This window comes from Pygocentrus nattereri, chromosome 1 (assembly GCF_015220715.1).
Source record: "Pygocentrus nattereri isolate fPygNat1 chromosome 1, fPygNat1.pri, whole genome shotgun sequence".
Taxonomy (NCBI): Eukaryota; Metazoa; Chordata; class Actinopteri; order Characiformes; family Serrasalmidae; genus Pygocentrus; species Pygocentrus nattereri.
In genome coordinates this window covers 47,239,513-47,262,582 of record NC_051211.1, presented here as the reverse complement: position 1 = coordinate 47,262,582, position 23,070 = coordinate 47,239,513, and the positions used below count along the sequence as shown (strand labels likewise).

Sequence of the window (23,070 nt, the reverse complement as noted above, 5' to 3'; positions counted from 1 at the left end):
CAAGAAAAAGCTCAAACCACGATTTCACAAGTTAACATTTTTACTTTGCAGTACAGAAATCATTTGAGCCCCATTTGCTCAGCACAGTTATTCCGTTGTTTAAAACACTGATGACATTTCGCACAGGGCCCCCGTCATGCCAATACTGCAGTAGACATTTGGTCCTTTCTAACACAACAGAGATATAAAGGAGAACTAGGCCACTTTTCTCATCTGCTTTTTTAAGAGCTCCTCTCTCTGCAACAAAAACAGAGACAGTTCCTCTAAAGCACAGTGTTCAAGCAGCTCTCGCAGACTTACACAGTTAAGTAGCTTTCTCGCTGACATGTGATGACCTCTGACCGTTGGCCTGAGGATCACATACTGCCCCTTGCAACAGAGATGTAAAGGCAATAGCTGGAAAAGCTCCAAGCATCCCATCCTACCAATTAACAGCCGCACAATTTACAGCCAATAGGTCAGTTGTGTCAAATTAATGCAGTTTCCTTATTTATATTTAGCAAAATCTGTATATAACATGAGGCTGGATGAGTAGTACTTGAAGGAAAAGATGATTATATACATTTTGTGTGCTTGATACTTCCCTTACATTTGCAAAGCAAGGCTTGGACATACATTATTAGCTACAGTCCAGTAACTAGTTGAAGCACCAATCTGTAGGAAAATACAATGCATTGACTCTTTTCATCAAAGTTGGTAACTGCGGCTTCATTTTCAGGATTTCTTTTGCAAACCTTGTCCGCTCAGTTTTGCGCTCCTAGACACTTCTGCTTGAGAGGCCATCTTTATTTGAGTTTTTGCACATAATTATAAAAAAATACTTCTGCTTCTTTGTAAAGTTCTTTTACATGTGCCTTTATATCAATTGCAAAAATCTGATCATTTGGCATCTTTGGACTGAACGTCCTCCCTGTCCGAGCAGGGTGACAACATGATGACACGATGGCAACTGGATACAGGACGTCAACCAACAATCAGTGCAATGTCTCTTAACCTGATTATACAAAGCAGACTGCCAGACCCTTCTCCCCCCTTTAAATGCTAAATTTGTAACTGTATACATGAAATTCCTTTATGGGCATAAACATATACTTGAAATCATCAGCTAGCCCATTTTGGTTACCTTTTTTTCTTCTTTTTTCATATTTTCTTTAAGATTACCATCCTCTGAATATCGGATATTCAACAGTGCCTTGAGCTAAGTTACTGATCAGCCCCGTCGCCGAAGATGTCGTTCTTCTTGCGCTCCATCTCGGCAAAGTCAAAGTCTGTGCCCGTCATGCGCTTGTAGATGTCTTTGATGTCATCACAGGTTGTCTCGAAGTGGGTTGTGGCATCGTAGGAGCGGGAGATGAAGACCTGAACCCAAATACAAAAAAGGTTCACATTTACTGCATTGACTCTTAAGGCTAGCTTGTTCAAGGTTGTCAGTCAAGTGAAAGAGGCAGCATATTGCTTTTGGAAACTATAATATACCAATAACTGGACAGTAATGTAACATGGGAACCAGGTAACTGTGTGGCCAGAATGCCATCAAGATGATGAAACACTGTCTAAACTATTTTCTATGCTGCAATTTTGGTAGCCAAAACTGGATGCAGTTCTATGCTCAGGAAAAGCATGTGGAATGTAATTTTTGCCACGTCTTATTTTACGAGCATGCATAAGTCTGTTACGAACTAACCTGGCTTTCAGCTCCAAGGTCGGTTGGAGCATACAGATCACTGATGCTCACAAACCTGTGAAAGATCAAAAATATAACATCAACAGCATAACACCATGTTGTATTTTTTTCCTCAATACAGTAATAACATTCCGACAAGACCGTACACACATATGCAGAACACATACTTCTGCTCAATGGGCTCCAGCAGATCCAAAGCTGGTTTAATCTCTCTCTCAGGGTCATTAGTTTCCACAGTGGTGCTGGCGATGGCAATGTATTTACCCTGGGCTGCCACATTGTGTGCATATGAGATCATACACACATAGATATCTACAACAAAACGTGTAAAACATATTAAACCATAGCCATCAATGTTTTGTGCTGTCCGCAAAGTGGAACATGGGGCGCTCCACAAATAATGCAGAATGCAAGTCTAAATAACTGGATGTCTTGCACATATATATATACATATATATATATACATATATATATACATATATATATACATACATACATACATACATACATACATACATATATATATATATATATATATATATATATATATATATATATATATATATATATATATATATATATATAAATAAAAAATATAGATATATTAATATCCCCATGTGCCTCACCATGCTTTCTGTTGACCTGGTTCTGAGGGATGATGATCTGGCAGGAGTTGGAGTCTGAAGTGTTCTTGATAGGGTGGCTTAAAATGCAGATGACCCTGATCACTTTGCCCACGACCTTGGCACGATCCGTGACGTAGCTGGGGTCGCAAATCAGCTGCTTACAGCGAGCAATCTGAGCTCAAAAAACAAATCACTTTTAGCAGAACTGCCACAGCAAAAAGATTCTGCACTTCAGTACACTCCAATTCCTTGTTATTATGTGGATACATGTGTTGGTGCTGTAAGTGCTATGATGTTACAATCAAAACAGTTTTGTTTTGAAGGGGGGGGTGATGAGTGAAAACAAAAACAAAAACCTCACCTCTCCTTCAGATTTCACACCCACTACTTTGCCATTCTCAACGATAATCTCTTCAATTGGCTTGTTCAGCATGTATGTTCCTCCATAGATGGCACTTAATCTGTTAAAAAAAACAAACAAAAAAAACAACTCACATCAAGTTGGTGCCCTCTAGAGATGTACAACAGTAATACACTATGACAAAATTCAGAGGACTACTTCAAAAAGATGTACAACAATGACATTGTGCAAGAGGTAGAGAAAATTCTGACCTGGCAAAGCCCTGGGGGAGTTCTCCAAGACCATACAGGGGGTAAAGATAGGGGCTCTTCCCATATCTTGCCAAGGACTCACTGTACAACTTAATCCTGTTTAATGTCTCTATGCAGGGCTGATCCAGATAACTAGAGTGGGGGCGGGGTGGAAAGAGAGGGGAAGCATGAGAGTGAAAATGCAGCACACACACACAATTTAACCTCAGTGGAGAACATCTAACATCTGTGTTTATTAGCCTGCATGCTGGGAAAGCGCTGAGGAAACTCACTCGTCTGTGCGGTAGAGGGCAATTGCGTGGCCTGTGAAGTCAATGACATCTTGGCCCAAGTCAAATTTCTTGTAAACATCACGCATGGTAGTCTTATTGGGGTCTACACCTTCCATGGTTTTGGGGTCATTCTCATCAAAGTTGGCAACGAAAACCAGAAACTTCCGGAACCGTCTCTTCTCAAACAGCCCCATCAGGCCTGGAGGAGCAAGAAAAACGTTCAGACTGAAACACACGACTCGTGCTGTGCCTGTGTCAGTATAGGCCTTTGTGAACCTGCATGTCACATCAGAGCTCAACACCTTTAAGGAACTTTCTTTCTGTTTGGGAGAGGTACTACAGTACACTTCCCAGTTGAAACAATAATCTGATTATAACCACACTACCATATGCTGTACGTAAAAAAGGGAAGTAATACCAAAAACAAACCCAGCAGAAACACGCCCGGCCTAGTGACATCTTTTTGAATGTAGAAATCAGAAGGCTCACTATTTATTTTTCTGTCTCGCTCGCTCACCCAAACCATTTCAAATCCCCAATCATCTGAGAGCAGACGGTCTGCCAGGTATTTATACCATTGTGACAAAAGCCATTGTCCTGTTTTCTTTTTTCTTTCTTTCATAAGGGTATTTTTGGATCACACTTTGTCTGACCTGTCACCTAGGACCAGTTTGCCTTGGGAGACCTTACCAGGAGCTTTTGCTCCAGACAACATAGCTCCTAGGATCATTCAAGCATGCAAACCCCTCCACTATGATAAGGTGATGATCCATGGAGAGGCATTGACTTGCCACCAATTTCAAACTTCAAAATGCACTTACTGGAAGCCAGAGCCTCAGTTTCAGTGGAGGGCACTTTGTAGATGCCTCCCTTTTTGTAGACAAAGCTGCCCTCAATCACTTTGAAGTCCAGATAACGTGTCACCTGTGTGATCAGCAGCATACGCACCAGCTGACCTAAACACATAAACAGATAGACATTAGTGAAACATTTCCATTGCATTCTGCATACAGAAAAGAACACAGTTATATACAACACAGTCCATTTTTCATTTAGGACTGGGATACTAGTGTGACCCTCTTTTCAAGGCATGAATGACTAGCTGTCAGAATTGTTATATCATAACTGATTGCTAGGCAACAGAATGAGAAGAGCTGTGGAATCTGGCAACATTCGGCTCAGAGTTTACAAGAATGTGATTTTTTTTTCCCCCTGCTGACTGCTAACTGTTGGACAAGAAGTGGTCAGTTCTCACCATTGGCCATAAGAAATTTGGGGATGAGGTCCACATTCCAGTCACGGCCCTTCCCCATCGACTCAGGAGGGCTGCCAGGAAGGCTAAAACGCTTGTAAAGCTGAGGAAGGAAAGAGGACATTTTATATAGAAAATGGTTAAAAACTCTGTCATTCGGGTCTATGTATAAGGAATGAACAGTCAGATTACCATATTGTAATTTATGTGACCACTTATTTGTAGCCATGTTAGTATTTTTGACTACACTATACATTTTCAGTTTACATTTGTTTTGAAATGATTATAAGGCCTTACATCCTCCAGAGGGGTGATGGAGGCACTCTCTCCTCCATAGTAAGAGTTCCTGTCCATATGCAGGACCTTCTTCCCCTTTACAGACATGATCCCGGACAGGATGCATTCCTGAAGGAAACAAACAGAAGGAAGAGCATGCTCACTTAGACATCCTCTTACACACATACTGCAGGATCTGAAAGCACTTTTTCTGTAGGGATACAAACAAAAATTGTAAGCTTGCCATGTGAAAAATCAATGTATGCGAGCTTCACAGGTCTGACGAAATAAAGAAATCATCTTGGCAACTCCTTGAGCTCCTTTATTCTGCTGCATATACACACCAGTCTCTTTGATTTAAAGAGTCCACATACACTGTACTTCCTCAAATACATCTCAGATGATCTCAACCTTCATGACAAAATAGAATAGAGCAGGGCTAGTGATACTTCTGCTTCCTCCCCCATTTATGGCACAGTTATACAGTTAATAGTCCCCTAATTTATCCAGTCCCTGGTTCATGTCTTAGAACTATGTCAAAAGTACACATCTACATTTACATCACTGCTGGAACAAAACCTTGTTTCTCCAAAATGGAAACTTTACAGAAGAAGAAAATAACCTTTCTTAACCTGTAATAGAAGTTAGTGTATCAAGCCTTTTACCCAATAATTTCTGACCTTATCTGTTGGTCTGTTTATAATGAAACTATAACACAATACACAGGATAAGTGGAGGATAAGTTATGCAAAAAAAAGACAAAAACAGATAAAAGTTTTCTGAGCAACAGCAATAATAGCAAAAAAACAAACAAGAATATCTGTTTAACCAAAATAAAAGGTTTAATTGACTGAATTCATTTTGGCTGATTGAAACATTCACTAACTTTCAGTGTCCTTTAGAAACACCAGAATGATTCCTGCTAACAGTATGAGGTGAATTAGATTAACCAACAAAGGGACATCCCATCTGGCTTAAATTACCAAGTCACTATGAAGAAGACAAAAACACTGCTTAACATTTTCTGTGTAATTCAAATACGTCTTTTCCAAGGAAAGAGAGAGTTGGCTTTACTGTAAGAGTAACCACATTGCATATAATTAAGTAACGTTTGTATGGTTATAACAGAGGGAAAAGGAAAGAAAAAAAACAAAGTACGACTAAGAAAAGGATAGCATGTTTAGTCAGGCAGAGGGCAATGACTCCAAAGCATCGACTGCATATCATGCTCCATTTCAGGGCTGGAATTTGTATGGGCAGCAATGCTACACGATTACTGCTCTTTTAGAATACACCTTTTCTAGTAAATAATGCATAAGAGGTACTGTCAGAAGAATGGGGCCATTTTTCAAAAGCACAGGAAATAACCAATAAGCACATGTGAGCCAACACTAAAAATTTCCCTGCTTTCTCCAAGAACGTAATGCGATTAGCTATAGTTGTAGAAGCGGCAAACCACAGGGCCATGTGATAGAATGGACTTTACACAGAGCATGCAGCACGCCCCATCCACAACAACACAGGCATATTAATTTACATCACATAACTGCTCATTAAACACAGATAACATTGCTTTACACATTACGGCAGCCAAAATCAAATCGCTCTAGAGGATCACTGCAGACATGCATACAACGGCAAAAGAATTCTTAAAAAAAAAAAAACAAACAAAAAAAAAAAAAACAGCAGGTATAAATGAAGCCCAGCTGTATCTCAGCACAGCTGACAGTGCCAAAGCTTTGCTAGGGTTGGAAACATTGCTTCATTTGTAATGTGTTAAATCCAATCCTTTACAGACACTGTGATTCAGGCCACCGTTGCTGTACATCAAAAGACAGTAAATTGCTCTCTATTGTGGCACAGGAACTGACGATCATGTGCGTTTTTGTTCTCATCCATCTCCCTTCAGTTCATATTCAGCCTGACTCATGCCTGGCCAGGACATCCCATGCCTGATTGGTATCCAAACACTGACACACCCTCAGAATCAAGAAAAAACTAAACTGCCACCAGTGCCACAAGCCTTTAATCCCAACTTCTTGCACCTTTTCTGGCCTCTGTGGATGCTAACTGCTGTGCTATAGCTGGAAGGCTGGTCATTTCACTTTACAGTGCAGCTGAGTCAAGCACCAGTGCAACATCTGAGCAGCGCACTTGGCTCAGGACACACCCGTTTGCCAACTATTGACAGTTGAGCCTAAAGACAACAGTCAGGTCTTATTTTGTGGACTACGGATTTTACATATAACTGTAATAATCAAAATTTAGGCTGTAACAATTACTTGATAAACTTGCCATGCGTGTGACAATTTTGACCAATTTTAAATTTGCCTACTTATCACACAATAAGAAACAGCATGATGGACACAGCCACTTAAATGCATTTCTATATAATGTTTCTATATATATTCCTCCATTTTATAATGGAGTCTTTGTACAGGAGTCCTCCTTTATCTGTTCACAATAAAGTAATTCAAAATCACTGAAAAGCTATGCATGGTTTGCTATTGTTTACTTAAGTTAATTTGTACTGTTTGGCCTGATTTCCAATGATAATCACCCAATTAATCATCAAAATAATCAGTAGGTTACTTGATTACTAAGTATAACTAATTGTGACAGCCCTAATTTGTTTTTGAGCCATGAGGGGAAAACCTGAACACTGACAGACAAGCCTTCACTCTTAGCATGCCAAGGAACAAACTGAACTACAAACCAACCATAGTTTAAATACAATAGATGGTAGGTAGTAGGCAGTAGATGAACGTTACGCAAGTCCAAACCTGCTTACCTTTCAAATGTGCAAACCAGCTGACCATTCCAACATAGAACAAAAGGTTTGAAGACTAATAGGGCGCAATAAGAGTTAAATGTTAACAGAGATTCAGTTAAAAGAAAAAAAAAAAAAAAAAAATCAGCTGAGTGCATAAGGTCTGGGCTTCTGTTCAGTAGAGACAGACTCCAGTCAATCACATGAAAGAGTGCTACTGTCTCAGGTAAACTGACATTTCAACTCCTTTTTCATGGCGCTGGCTGCCTGCTGGGACTCAGAGGTTTGGCTACACCAGACGGTCTGTCAGTTTCAAATGTCAGCCTACTATCAAAGTGTCAACATCTACCACAGCTTGCCTTTCTGAAAAGCATCACTTCTATAATGCGTCACTTTTTATTGACACTTCTGGTCTGCCACTCATCTTGAACTGAACGCTCAGATTTGGGCTTTGCTTCTGAACGATGGCTTGCTTTATTCCACTGCCTGAATTTACAGAAAACTGACATTTTGCATGGTGAAAAAGGACGGAGCTATTAGCAAAAATTACGTTTACATGTTAATTTAGCTGTCAACTCAAAGAAAGGCACCAATCACATTGTAGCTCAGATTATGTCAGACAGAGATGGAGAGACAGAGAACAAAGATTAAACAATGCAAATAAATGAGGGAATCAGGTTTTAAGTTTTTAGAATGAAAGCCATAATTATAACTATATCAGCATACAAAATCTTTCAGTCCCTAGATAAGTTTTACAAGTCTTAATCAGGATATACACCATATAGGCTAAGTGATAACTATGAATTCCAATCCAATTAAAAGTAGCAGGAGATGTAAATCACAAACAAAACAAATAATAAAAGCATGTAAATGTGATTCATTGAAACTAATAAGCTGTACCTTATATGCACATCTGGTGTGGAACTACAGATAACGGAGCAAGTGCACACTGGTGATTCAACGGTCTTGTCTAACCCTGCCCGACTAAGCAGCGCAGATTCTCTATTTTGCAGAACTTAATTTCAGACTTTCATTTCCTTCGTGTTGTATGCCCATTCCTTTGTGTGAGCTAGAATACAGAATAAAGCTTCTACAGAAAAAGGTGCTTCTCTACATTCCCCACTTCCTCTTTCATGTTTAGATGAGCCAAGCTCTGCAAAGCCTGATTGGGGTCACTTTAATATTTCCTGAATATCAGCCCACACTTTAGTGGTTTGCATATCCTGGTCCAAAATAGCACCATCAGAACCTGTTCTTAGCCAAGAGATGAAAAGAAAAAATTATTATATTGGACTGGATCAGCATAGCAAGCTCTTATGTCAACAGGAAACTAGTGTAGACTAAACCTGCTGATCATAAAGTCTGTTGCAGTGGAGGAAGTTAACCTAAACTTCTGAAGAGAGGTAATACAGATAGAAAGACTCCTGGAACTAATGCTACAAAAAGGCAAAAGGCAGAGTCGTTCAAGTACAGTAACATGACTCGAATCACCAAGTTACAACCTCAATGCAAAGTACAGCATGTAGACTAATGCTTATCACGAGTTTATTTCTTCTTCCCGGCATGCTTTAAGCCAGAGATCTAGGTAAGGATCCACAGCCTGTCGCTATGACTTGCATAACCAAATATCTTGTATTACACACCATGCTATTACGTGCTTAGTGACCTCAACATCACAGCGTCCGGACTTTCGTGGAGTTAATAGTCCATACAAAAGCCAACACACCGAAAACTGGTCTACACTGGTCGTTTAGCTGTACACCGACTATTATAACCTACTATTAAAAGAACCGAGATGGATTATTTGTTAAGGATGTGCGCTACGGCAGGGTGCGGTTGTTTACTGACCCTTCTTACACAATGAGTTAACTTACAGTACGTTGCCGCACTGAAAACTGCGCAAGTTTTGCAGCAAAATCCCCACCCAAACTAACTTTAGCTACGGTTAAATAGCGCACATAGGCGGGGTAAACAAACACCGAGCTAGCTAACTTGCGCAGTTTCGCTAACCTAGGGAACTTAAATGTTAACTAGCTAGCTTATTTTCTGCGAAATAAACGAAGTTCAGTTGCGCGCCTTACAACTACTTAAGCCCTAAGACCTGTTAGCTAATTACAAAGGGACATTAAGGAAAAGGCTTAACTGCAGCCTAAGTTGCGAAGCTGAAGCTTCATATGCGATTTTATGAACACATGAATGAACACACAGCCGCCAGAACGTACTCGCAGCCCATTTAAGGCGGAACGGGGAAATTCGTTTCAGAAGCTGGCGAACAGAAAGCCAACTTTAGCCTCCTACTCAAGCTCACGCTGTTGCTGGATATAGCCCCAGACCGGGCGTCCAGCTGGCACTGTCGGAGACGGAGAGCTATCTAGCTTTAGCCACGTAAGCTAGTTAGCGTTAGTTAATAGCTAGCCAGCGAGCTAACGTTAACGCTGGCATGTTAACGCAGCGGTATTAGACACATATCCCAACGTTCGTGGTTTCTAAAGGATTGCAAGCTTGTCAGAGTCAAATAACTGCGAAGGAGAGAACCTACGCCTATACGTTAGCCTAGAAGAGATTTACTATGGTTTGACATGGTTAGAAAAACCGGGCGAATAAGTTAGAGGCCTAACCTGTTAACCACCTTCCTGTGGACGGCAACGCCATTAGCCTGACATTTGGCGCTAACCAGTAAGGCGAAGTCAGCGAAACAGTTAGCCGCCGTGCTACGACTAGCCTGCTTGAGCACAGGCAGCACAGACCAGGATAAAGCTAGGTTAGCTAGCTAACGTTAGCCTGCCAGGCACCGACTCTGCCTGGCTTTGCAGATACATACTGAACAGGGGGAAAGAGCATGCGGATAAAATGTTTATAGCGTAACTACACAAATATACCGTAAGTCCGGTTCCCAGTACGATAACGTCGTATTCTTCATTCATTTTTTTTCACGAGTTTAATCCCCTTTTCCTGTACGTCGGCCTGAAGAAAATGGAGATCCGCCGAGCTGGAAATGAAAGAAGGCGGTGTAACGTCAGACAGGTCGGGTGAACGGAGCGGGGAGGAGCCGGCGGATGACGCTCAAGGGGCCTTTCTTATTTGAAAGGCTACCGACGGACTCCAACGCCTTTGCATACAGAGCTGTCGTGGCGTGTAGTTTCTAATGCTGGATATAACCGGGAGACTTTATCTTTAGTAATGTTACGCTGAGGGTTTAGTTAAGCGCTTTAAACATGAACAGGATAGGTATCCTACCCGCTGACAAGACCGCCGGTTATGTGGAGGCGTAAACTGTAAGTTACTGTCTGGGCTGATTTTCTTACCAAAGCCGCCAATGAAATGATCCGCATGTGAAGATTTTCTTCATTATTACATCCACTGGGATATAAACAAAGCCATTCAGACTGATCTCATGTGAAACGTACTATTTTACACATTAAAAAAAAGATGGTTCTTAAAGGCAGTGGTTCTATTAAGAACAAGCGTTCCATACAGAACCATTTCATGATTAAATGTATTTACGGTTTAACATGGTTTGGGGTTCTATATAGCACTAAACTGATTCTTTCATTGTTATAAACTTGACCTTGTAACAATATAAGAATGCTTTTTGGTGCCACCGTTTTCAAAAAGAATCTATTAAGAACCACGTACAACACATTCTCCATCAATCTAAAGAACCATGTAAGCAGAAAATGGTTCTGAATAGAACCACTGCCTTTACCAGAGTGCCATCTTGTGTGTAGTGTGTAGAGAAACAGATGTTTGTTTTTTGCAGTGGTAGTAATAGGACCTGAAGGGTGTGAAGAGTTTAAAGCCTGTAAAACCTTCTTCACTGAATGGTATTAAATGAGATGTTCATGCATGTGCTGTCTGAGGCCTTGTCTGATAGCTTTGGGTTGGTTTTGGTGTACAACGTGTTCTTTGACATGCATTCGTAGCAGAAGTACATGCATAGTGTTGGATGGCAAAATAATACCCACAAAAAAGATTTAAAACCATTTTACCACTCTCAACATTACATATTTAAAACTCAGATGACACGTGTAGGCTCACTGGTCACTTTGTAGACCTCTGGTTCCTGTCTCTAAAATTGCAAATAAGATCTGTGCACCATTTCACATTAACCCACTCTGAATGACTTTGTTTACACTTCAGTGATTGAATTATGCAGAAATCTTTAAAAATTGGTGGAATTCTGCTTTAAGGGACAAGGAATCAGGCCACTAACTTAAAGCTGGTGAGGGACAATCTCTCTCTCTGGCTCTCCATTTCCATTGTTTACAGAAGCAAGACAAGAGAAAATGAGTGCACATTTCTGCACAGAAGCGCTTGATTTATTTCAATTTGCAAAGAGCTAAATCATTATTTAGTACAATTTCTTGAATAGCCAGTAGTCAAGGCTCTATCTCTTCAGGGCTCTCGAACACTCTGGTTATGTCTGGTTTCTTGGCGAGCTGTCTGGCCATTGTGCCTGTGCTGTCCTCTGTATCTGTGAGTCCAAGTTGCAGCAGGGTCTGGGCTGTGGCTGCATGCTGGCCAATACACGCCATGTGTAAAGCTGGAAAATAAAGCACAGAGAATGTTTCTTTTCAAACAAGTTTGTAAGAATTGTCCTAGATCAGGGCTGTCCAATCTGCGAAGGGCAGCAGGTTTTCATTCTACATGAGGAGGATCATACCTAGTTCCACTTCAAATCAATAGCTTAGTCTTCAAACAACTAATTGTATCAGCTGGAATTAAAACCCACAGCCACACTGGCCCTTTGTGGATAATATTGTACAGCACTGTCCTAGATGGTAGTAAACAATACAGTAAACCTTGTAAGAGTTAACTTTGTTCCTCTACAACAGTTCAGTTGGACCTACTTACAATAGTACATATTTAGTTGTTATCACCTTTGCAGAATAAAAAGAATGCAGCTCCCAAAGTGGGTAATACACTTTTTTTAAAGGCTATCCGCATCTAAGGTGAATTCTACCAATTTTTCAAATGTTCTGCACAATGAAATGGTTAACATGTAAATAAAGTCAGAATAGTTTGATGTCAAAAGCTCCATTCCAGGATAAAACACTACCATTTTTTTTATCTATTATCAGTACATGTCTAGGTACACTGGTCGTTTTGGATAATAAATGAAATGGCTGCATTTGTGTTGTAGACCTCATGACCCTTGGTTTCTATCACTATCACTGTTAAGAAATCCTGGACTGTAAGTTTCTCTACAATGAACAATTTTACATGAAAAACACTGAATTAATTTGTTATCTCATTATGCATAAATTTGGAAAATTTGATAGAATCCCCTTTAAGCCATTTGGATTTGCCATTTATGTTCCAGGTGTCACTTTGTACCTGATCTTCCTTTCTTATCTCTTGCATGAAGATCAGCACCCAGCTGCAGCAGGGTTTTGATGGTGCTTGTGTGACCCTCCTGAAAATAAACACCAGACCAGGGCTGAGTTTTCTACATGAATTGTACTTATCATAACATAAGAATCTTATCATAACACTGTACAACAATTAATGTTTTTGATTTGTTGATATGGAGATGTTCTCAGGTTTTGACTTCAGCTTTATGGCAGTAATGTTTTTGTCATTAACTTAGAAAGTGACCAAACAGAGTTAACCTTAGCAGCATAATGCAAAGCTGTGAGCTCCAGCTTTGTGGCTTTTGCATTCACATCAACGCTGAGATCCTGTACCAGGAAACATAAAGCTTCTTCCTGGGCTGTCACAGACGCTTGGTGTAAGGGCTGCACTCCCAGAATATCTACAGCAGTAGGGGAGGCCTATTTTCACACACGCACAAAGACAACACACACAACCGCGTAGTGATTATTTAGTAACTGAGCCACCATTACAATTACCACTAAGACTGTCTTCAGCTTACTTGGTGTTTCTCAAGCAGCAGCTTGGCTACCGCAAGATGCCCATTTCTGACAGCATCCATGAATGGAGTAACTCCACAGCTGTCTTTCTTGTCAGGTTTGTAAGCACATCTACGTAGCAAAAAAAAAAAAAAAAAAAAAAAAAAAAACATCCACTGTAAGTTTCAAAGGTGCTTTGTTTACATATAACACGGGCATGAACGTGCCTCAAATAGAATATCCGCAATCATGACACACAAGCACATGAGGAATCTCATCCACTTACTTCTCAAGAAGGATCTTGACTACTTCCAGACAACCATGCATGGCTAGAAAAGACATAAAAACAAAGATACTAACATAGTTGCAGAGGGGATTTAATCAGATTCTAAGGGAGAAAAAGTGTACATTAGTTTAATAACCAAACTATGAAAAATGCTCATTTTGGGAGCAATACTATTCAGAACACGTCATTAGATTTAAACAAACAAGTAAATATTGCTTAAGCAGGGTAACATAACTGTGATTAAATTTCTACTATACAGCCACTTGTTCTAAAAAAAAAAAAAAATCTTCAAATCTTACAACCTCTTGTTAACCGAAGATGATTCAACATTCTGGAGTGCATCTTTACTAAGCATTTTTCATGGAATTTTATCCTGCTGTTTTTGATGTTTAATTTAAGATCACATAAATGATTATTAGACTTACAAAATTATATTTTGTGCATATCTCAATCAAAGTAAATTATTTGCTGTTCTGCACTTGCCACACAACCAACAGTACCAGCAGTGTGCAGGGGTGTCCTGCGGGTCTTGCTCTCTGTCCTCCACACCTCTGGTCTGACCAGCAGGAGATGCTCAATCACAGCTGGATCACCTTCTCGGCACGCGATGTGGAATGAGTTCCAGCCATCTTTATTGTGGAGAGTTGGGTCGGCACTGTGGTCCAGAAGCACTTTAATAACCCTAAGGTCCCTTCGGGTGCAGGCCATCATGAAAGGAGTCCTAACAGAGTCAGAGTTCAGATTCTGAAATGATTTTGTGCTGCATTTGATACGATACTGTTGATGCCCTGGTTTAAATTTAGCAAAGAAAGGTGAGAGATAAAGGCAAGTGAGTAAAAGCCCAACTAAACACTGCTACTACACTCCTAAAGAGACGGCTCTTCGAGGGTTCTTTAGTAAAATCAGTGGTTCTACATAAAACCATGAACAACCACAAAAAAACTGCATGCTTAAAAAAGAACCTTTTAAAAAATAGTTCTTTATAGCACCAAAAAAGGGTTCCTCTTATAAGCTTGACATCGTAACAATAACAGAACCCTTTTGTTGTTCTATAGAACCATTTCTAAAAGGTTCTATTTAGGACCATATAACTTCAATCTGAAGAACCATTTAAGATTCACGAGATTCAAGAGTTTTATTGTCATGTGCACAGCAGAACAGGCAGTTGCACTGTACAATGAAATTCTTACTTTGCTGTTCCTCCATTCACCATATATACTCTTAAGAGAATAAAAAAAAGAAAATATAAGAATAACTCTAAAAAACCGTAGTAAAAGGTAAAAGCAAAAAGTGTACAGTATGTGCAAAGTTGAAATAAAATTAAAGTTACACGTGCGTATGTGCAAATAAGTGTAGCAGCTGTTCATAAAGTGCATCAAGTGACAGATGAAAACAGATGTAAACAGTAAACAATATTACTCTGTGCAGTAATAGATGTAAACAGTATTGTTCTAACAGCAGCAGTTCAGTGTAGGTAAGGTGCAGTTGTTGAGTGCAAGGTTAAATCAGTTCAGATTGGGAGGGGGGATGAGGTAGTTAGTGAGGTGTTCACCAGCCTGATGGCCTGTGAATAGAAACTGTTGGTCAGTCTAGTTGTCCTGGACTTTACACTCCTGTAAGGTAGGAGTGTGAAGAGTCTGTGCTGGGGGTATGTACTGTCCCTGATGATGTTTTGTGCCCTTCTGATGACCCTGGTGTGATAAATGTCCTGTAGTGTGGGGAAGGCTGCTCCTGAGATGGACTGGGCAGTTTTGATTACACACTGGAGAGCCTTCCTGTCCTGAGCAGTGCAGTTTCCATACCAGACCGTGATGGAGCTGGTAAGAACACTCTCGATCGTACTCCTGTAGAAGGTGCTGAGATTTTTGGCTGGCATGCCAAACTTCCTCAGCCTTCTCAGAAAGTACAGTCGCTGCTGGGACTTCCTGATGATGAGGTGTGTATTGTGAGACCAGGTGAGATCCTCGGAATGGTTCCTTGAGTGTTGGTGGTTCTAAGTAGAACCATCATCCTTACTAAAGAACCCTTTTTAGAGACATGTTTTTAAAAAGTGTGTAATCTATATTTCCATTGAAATGTCAGCTTATCGTTTTGTCATGGTTAATTTTTTTTATTTTTTACAGATTTCTTTATTTAATTAATTTTCACAATTTTTACTATTAAACTTTTTAACAAATCAGAAAGCCATATTAGGATCCAGCCAATCAACGCTCACCATTGTCTCTCTTGCAGCGACCAACGCCCGCCTTCATCTTAGCAACCAGCAACGGCAACGTTAAGAAAACGTATGTAAATTAAAAGCCAGAATTTAATACGAACAAGGAAAGAGATTAAGATAAATGTTTAAACTCGACATGCTTTGTTAAATTCACTCTGAAAACGTTAAGTCATCACGAATTTGAAGAAAGTTGGTTCGGTAAGTAAACTTTCTTCTTATAAACTGAAAGGACGCTTGAGTATTTTCCAGAAAATTCCCTCAGGTTAGCAGGCTATGCTAGTTAACTAGTTAACTATGGTGCCCCAAGACAAAACAATAAATGTTAAACGATGTGTTTTTGTAAACTATTCACCTGCACCAGTTGTTGTAATTATTTCTAAATGCTTATATTTGTTTATGTTTTCTTTTTGTGGGTCTGGATGCAGATATGGTCCTCTGCTCTGCGCATTAAGGGATAACGCTGAACTATTTTCCCATCTGAACACGGTGATCCGTTTCACTTTGATTGTAGCTAAACTTTTACTCGTACACACAAGCATGCACAGACAGAGTGAATAAATGAGTGGAAAACATCACTGCGAATATTTAAGATGTACTGCACGATATAATCCACCAGCTAAGATCCTGTTGTGCTCTGTGGCATGTATATAATGCTAACCACGCCCGTCGAGCAGACGTCGAATATGTAAGTGACTGTCCGTTATTAGGTCATTGCAAGAGCTTCAGTCACAGATACAACTCAATTGGCTGGCGTTTCAGTAGAAACAGTGACTAAAGCAACATCTGCCTTTAGCTCTATGGGAAATACCTAAGTAAATTGGGTTGGGCATTATGGTCAAAGTGTACAGTGCCTCTACATTAGTACAATATGCAAGGAAGAACAGAAGAGCAGCTGTTCCAAATGGCCGAGTATGTCAAGGCAAGACGTGATGAGACTGTGTCAGAAAGAACAGTCCACTGACAACTAAACAGAGAGGGATATTACAGTAGGGCATTAGTGTATAAACCAACCGTTCATTATAAAGACAAATGCATTTGAGAGAATACATTTGAGAGTTCAGTGGTGTGAAAACCATGCACTGGTCTACAGGGATGCGGAAAAAGTGTGGTAGAATGAGTCATCCTTCACCATATTCTCCGGAAGTCGGTGAGTGTATGTGTGGCCTAGAGAACAGTATGGACATGAATATTTGATGTTTATAGGGGAGTCTGGTGGCTTTGTTATGCCAAGGGGAGCATTTTGCCTGCACAATTTGTAACCACTTGCTAATCAATGCTACTCTGGTTGATTTTTATCCTATGATGAAACATTTTTATCTTGATGGTTGTCACTGAATGGTTTGATGAGCATGAAAATGATATAATAATAATAATCATTATTATAATATCTGTATTGATAGAGCACATGTCATACTATGGCAGCATATTCCAGACTTTGTTCAAATTCAGATGCAAATTTGAAAATGCTAACTCAGGTGTTTATTCACAATTGCATTTCCAATGTGAGTGTGCATTATTTAAGACAAGATTTAAATTCAAATGAAAAATGTGTATTTGCCTTTGCATTTCTGGGTATAAAGGTTTGCATCTCATTTTCACTGCCGGCAAACCGCATTGGGCAGGGTGTCAGGAGGGACATACTAGTGCAGGACGGATTTTAGAAGGATTTTTTTTTTTTTTTTTACCACTTTTCACGCTAACCAGGCCAAAGATAATTCTGCCCAAAGGGATTTTTGTGTGGAAGTAATTCTTGACTGACTAGGAGAGCTTGTGGCTGCACAAACACAAAAGCTCCTGGAGGAACTTAACAATAAGATGATCTTGGAAAACCAGGCCATCCAGCTCACTGACAGAACCTGACTATTTGTAATGTATGTGTTAAAGCAGTTAAAGCACTGAACTGTGAAGGGCAGTGTAAATCCAGCACCACTGTTCCTCTGACCGTGCTGCGAGTCTCTGCCCAAAGTTGATCTCTAGTCAGTTACATCCACACAACAATCTCTTCCAACAGAATTATCTTCATATAAAATTAACAAGATAAATGAACACACATACGTTTACTTTTAAAGTGGCTACATTTACACACTCACACACATGAAACCCAACAAGTAAACTCCTTTTAGCATTGGCTGTAATATGCTGCTGTTTTTTTTTTTAATTCCAGCTCAAAACAAGTCCTTCGAGCCGGATTCGAACCAGCGACCTAAGGATCTCCACATATGACCACTACAGTCCTCCGCTCTACCAACTGAGCTATCGAAGGCATGAAACAAAGTCCCTCCGTGGTCTGGTTGACACGAGTGAACTGTGTTAGGGCACTCAAAATCTGGCAAATGAATGTTAGTCAGACAAATTTGGTATGTTTTGTTTGTGATACAGATCACGTTGTACCATATATATATTTAAAAAGTGAAACACCAGGATTAGTTAGGTTAGACAGAGTTAGTACTAATATCAGAAGAGGGAAAGCTGTTTCCATGCGTCCCTAATTATCTGCGTGCATATACTGAATACTGTTTTTAACAATTGGAATCCTGGGATAAATTTAGTGGTTAGCCCACCAGCTCAAAATAGATCCTTCGAGCCGGATTTGAACCAGCGACCTAAGGATAGCTTTTCACAACCACTACAGTCCTCCGCTCTACCAACTGAGCTATCGAAGGCCTGTAAAGCTCACTGGTCTTTGTCAACTGACTCATGCAGCATTCACATTACTGTGTAATGTATTGAGTACATTGCTCACCACTTTGTTAATTAAACACAACGTGAAATACACACTAAATGGTGTGGAACTAGTGTTCATATTTGAAAGGAAAGTCAGTGCACTTTACTGGGGCTACACATTCCTTGCCTAGCAGATTATATAGAGGCTATTCGCTGTAATATGCTGCTGTGTTTGTCCTCTAGCTCAACACACTTCCTTTCATTCGAATAAGCAGCCTAAGGATAGCCATATAAAACCACTACAGTTCTCCCCTCTACCAGCCGAGCCATCAAAAGCTTGTAGAAAAATGATCATCCAGACAGGATAGCATAGGTGAGCTGACGTAAGTAGGCTTCATGTTTTTTTTTTTTGCAGAAAATGAGCATTGCACACAGTTTCACACTGTTTTTATATTGGCAATATTTCTAGCACTCAATGTGCCAAGCAGAGAACCTCAAACATCCAAAACATGGCATGGTCCCTATGTGGTTTTAACCAATTAGTATACTTCAGGAAAACCTGAAATACAGACTATATGTTTGTCTGCATTCTCCAAGCATTGGCTTGGCACTGGGTAGAAAAAAAATTTCAGTTCAAGTAAATGGTCAAGGCATTCCTTTTACTTACTATTATACATTATATTGCCAAAAGTATTCAGTCACTCATCCAAATCGCTCTCAGGAGCTCAGTGAATTCCAGCGTGGTACCATGATCGAACACCACCTGTGTAACAAGTCCAGTCATGAAATTTCCACACTACTAAATGGCACAGAGTTCTGCGTTCAACTCTGTTTCTTTTTCTCTTGGTGTCTGCAGTGACATATTTGTTTCTAGCAGTATCTGAGCTCAGGACTGTCTTTTTCTCTAAGCTATTGGTAACTAGCAAAGATACTTTCTCTAGATTGACAAAGCACTTCTTGTAAGTCGCTCTGGATAAGAGCGTCTGCTAAATGCTGTAAATGTAAATACTAAATATTCTGCAGTTTACTGTCAGTGGTATTATAACAAAGTGGAAGGGATTGAGAACGACAGCAACTCAGCCACAAAGTGGTAGGCCACGTAAAATGACAGAATGGGGTCAGCGGATGCTGAGGAGCATAGTGCACAGAGGTCACCAACTTTCTGCAGTTAAGCGCTACAGACCTCCAAACTTCCTGTGGTCTTCAGATTAGCTCAAGAACAGCGTAGAGATCTTCATGGAATGGGCTTCCATGGCCGAGCAGCTGCATCCAAGCCTCACACCACCATTAAATTACACGTTTCTGGACTTGCGGGTTACTACGGGCACGGCCCTAATCTGGTGTTGCATTGTTTTTCAAAAGAAGTCCTTCGAGCCGGATTCGAACCAGCGACCTAAGGATGGCCGTATACAACCTCTACAGTCCTCCGCTCTACCAACTGAGCTATCGAAGGCTTACGGTAGCGGGTTGTGCAGTCCGGATGGCCTACATTAGCCAAGCAGACGTGTTCCCTTAACATGAGGATTTTTGGGATCTGAATGTAACGTTAGGCCTAAAGCTGTCTAATGTGAGACGCTTAAATTAAATCAACGTGTTTAGTTTTTTTCCCTGTGCCTAAATCATTAAATTACCACCACAAGTCCTGCACACGTCCTTGAATGAAAACATTACCGTACGCTAAAACGTGCTAAATCTAGCTAAACATACTTACAATTATACTAAGATATTTGCAGTTATACAAGGACAAGATTAAATGATAATAAAATGCAAATACTAGGATGGCAAATGGCAAAGACCAATGGACTAAACTATGTGCTTTAATAAGTACTTATACTACCAGTTTCCGAGAAATCCCTTTTAGAAAGAAAACATTTAAACGTCAGTAGTGCATATTACACCCTATAAAATGACAATATTGCTCAATAAAACCGATATTGCGCCCAACATCGCTTCATAGCTTAGCCATTTTGGGAAAACGAGTCCTTCGAGCCGGATTCGAACCAGCGACCTAAGGATGGCCGTGTACAACCTCTACAGTCCTCCGCTCTACCAACTGAGCTATCGAAGGAGCTATGCAGCAGGCCCACACGATTCCTTCTCATAGATAAACCACGTGAAAGCTCTCACTTCCAGTCGCTGAACTCACCAGTCTGCTTTCTTCAGACAGTCGATTTGCGCTCCTCTGTCGATCAGATACTGAACGCACTGCTCATGACTCATGGAGGCAGCCTCGTGTAAAGCTCTCTTGTAATCATTATTGTACAACTCAATGTCCATCCCCAGTTCCTCAATGAAATACCTCAGAATATCGATGTGCCCGTGCCTGGCCGCATAATGCAATAGAGTATCTCCAGATTTCCCAAAATGTGCATTTATATGCTGCTTAAAGTAAATCCCGCTTTCCCCCTCTATTTGATCTTTAAGCACACTCAGATGTCCATCCTGAGTTAGCTTGATTAAAGGCTTGAATGTCTTTTCTTCATCCATTTCTTTCAGTCACACTCTACAAAAGTAACACAAGCATCAAGCTGTTACTGTGAATACGATTTTCTCATTTCACGTTTTGTTGACAAGATCCGTGCAGTTACGAAGCAAGAAGCAACGGCAGCGCGTCATGACGCAGATGGCTGCTGAACGGGTCTCCTTCAAACTAAAAGACTCTGGTTAGTGTGAAGATGCAGCAAATCAGCTAAAAGTTCACTCACCGAAAAGACACGAATAAAAGTCTGCGTGTGATGTGCCCTGTAAAAAAGACGAAAGCGTATGAGCATGTTGGTATGTTAGTTTTGTGAAGATATCAGACCGAAAGTAAAAGTCTTTTTTAAAACATTTGCCTAATTGCTTAGGATACACACAAAAGGCTGAGGGCCACAGCCAACCAAAGGTTTTTAAGCAGGCCTTGAGAAGACAATAAAATGTAAGTCAGAAAATAAAAGGTGTTTTTTTTCTGGATATTTGTCCTTATAATTGTACTTTTTTCATTATAATTCATTATAATAGAACTGTCTGATACTGAACTGTCACTGGGGCAGGACCCTTCTTGTCACTGGGTTTGTAAGTTCAAGGGTACATGTCAGTACCTTTAGTCAGGAAACATAATTGCACCGTTTTCATTACAGTTCTGTTTTTTTTTTTTACTTGTGTTGACCTCAAACAGCCTGTCTCGTCTCCAGGCTTTTAATTTATTTCTAGTTTTCAACATTAGGTTTTTGAAAAGGTACAAATACCTTGTCCATGGGAAAAACTTATTAAAACGGCACACAGTTGGACCTTCAAACCACTGTTGTACCTTTGAGGGTACATTTACATTGTTTGTACTTTTTTTTTTTAAACAAAAAACGTACCTGCACAGTTTTTCTAACATGACCTTGTGATGTTGCTTATTAAAATTGTGTGTTTTTTTACTAACACAAAGAGGAGAAATCACTTTGACTGTCTTGGTCCCTGATTTCCAAAATGTCTGCATTTATATTTCCCAGTTCTCATGTCTGCACTTACAATACAGGTTGATTCAAAAAGATTAATCCAATTACAAATCACCATACTTTTCCCCACCATGGGGTGCCTAGGAACCATCACATACCAATTGAAAGAGGGAAAGTCACAGGAGTTTCTGACTGTCACCGGAATTTGGCTCCCTTCAGTCTGCGAGGAGCTGGCGACCCCTGAGTAGAAAGCATTTTACGTTCTCCACTTCAATAAGAGTGAATCCATCATAACTGTGCAACGTTATTTTCGTCAGCAGTGAACCTCCAACAGCTCAGAGCATCCGTTGTTGGTTCCACAACACTAGATGTTCTCTAAAATCGCATTGAAAGAGCTGTGAGTACAGTGACTCCAACATGCTCAATCGAGTATGGGATGAATTTGACTATGGAGTTGATGTTGTCTGTACAGGTGGAGGAGGATCATATTGAGCACTTGTAAAATTACATAATGAACTTTAAGCTCACTTAAACCATTAACACGGTTCTTTAATGATTTACAAGCGAAATAGATCGATTTGAAATTGGATGAATCTTTTGGATCTCCATGTAGTTTAAAATGAATTTTTGAATAATTCAACAATTTCTTTGCTACTGAATTTCTAGTGTGCTAGCACAAGGGCTAAATTGGAATAAAAGGCAATTACACTAAAATGTGCTAAATCTAGCTAAAGATTCTTACAATTGTACAGAAATAGTTATGTGCAAATAACGAGATCAAATGGTAATAAAATGCAAATATGGCAAAGACTAGTGGACTCAAAAGCATCAATCTTTTGTTTACAACCCAAATATTCCAATTTATGGTTGATTTCCTCTCTCAGGAGCTGGTGAAATGGGGCTGGGCAATATGACAGCATATATCGTTATTATCATATATTATGTAACAATACCATACAATATGCTTTTCTGAACATATTGTGTATATACTTGTAGACTGACCAGTTGCTCGCTTCATTCTAGAGTAAAATTCGTCCCATATAACTGGTTTTAGTGTAACAGTATGCCAAATATTGACTAAAATCATTGTATTCAGAGTTTTTGGTAGCATTTTTTTTAACACTATTTATTCT

At 39.9% G+C, this 23,070-nt stretch overlaps 2 protein-coding genes and 4 non-coding genes across 6 annotated transcripts; all 6 read right to left on the bottom strand.

The window, feature by feature from the left end:
* Window positions 1-22: 22 nt before the first annotated feature.
* Window positions 23-10,521, bottom strand: gdi2 (GDP dissociation inhibitor 2). Its single transcript, XM_017712197.2, has 11 exons — window positions 10,372-10,521; window positions 4,744-4,851; window positions 4,450-4,549; window positions 4,016-4,150; window positions 3,195-3,393; window positions 2,923-3,054; window positions 2,672-2,771; window positions 2,311-2,482; window positions 1,852-1,996; window positions 1,685-1,739; window positions 23-1,359 (listed from the first exon to the last, which is right to left on the bottom strand). Exons 1-11 carry the CDS (start codon window positions 10,414-10,416, stop codon window positions 1,204-1,206), a joined length of 1,347 nt encoding a protein of 448 aa, XP_017567686.1. The 5' UTR covers window positions 10,417-10,521; the 3' UTR covers window positions 23-1,203.
* A 1,264-nt stretch (window positions 10,522-11,785) lies between these two features.
* On the bottom strand, window positions 11,786-21,151 carry ankrd16 (ankyrin repeat domain 16). The gene is made up of 7 exons (XM_017712198.2): window positions 20,659-21,151; window positions 14,131-14,351; window positions 13,631-13,673; window positions 13,368-13,476; window positions 13,105-13,266; window positions 12,830-12,908; window positions 11,786-12,035 (listed from the first exon to the last, which is right to left on the bottom strand). Exons 1-7 carry the CDS (start codon window positions 20,997-20,999, stop codon window positions 11,872-11,874), a joined length of 1,119 nt encoding a protein of 372 aa, XP_017567687.1. The 5' UTR covers window positions 21,000-21,151; the 3' UTR covers window positions 11,786-11,871.
* Window positions 18,024-18,111, bottom strand: trnay-gua. The gene is given in 2 exon segments: window positions 18,024-18,059; window positions 18,075-18,111. It is a non-coding gene; the product is annotated as a tRNA-Tyr (tRNA).
* trnay-gua lies at window positions 18,424-18,511 on the bottom strand. Its single transcript is given in 2 exon segments — window positions 18,424-18,459; window positions 18,475-18,511. It is a non-coding gene; the product is annotated as a tRNA-Tyr (tRNA).
* On the bottom strand, window positions 19,878-19,965 carry trnay-gua. The gene is given in 2 exon segments: window positions 19,878-19,913; window positions 19,929-19,965. It is a non-coding gene; the product is annotated as a tRNA-Tyr (tRNA).
* On the bottom strand, window positions 20,493-20,580 carry trnay-gua. The gene is given in 2 exon segments: window positions 20,493-20,528; window positions 20,544-20,580. It is a non-coding gene; the product is annotated as a tRNA-Tyr (tRNA).
* Window positions 21,152-23,070: the final 1,919 nt, after the last annotated feature.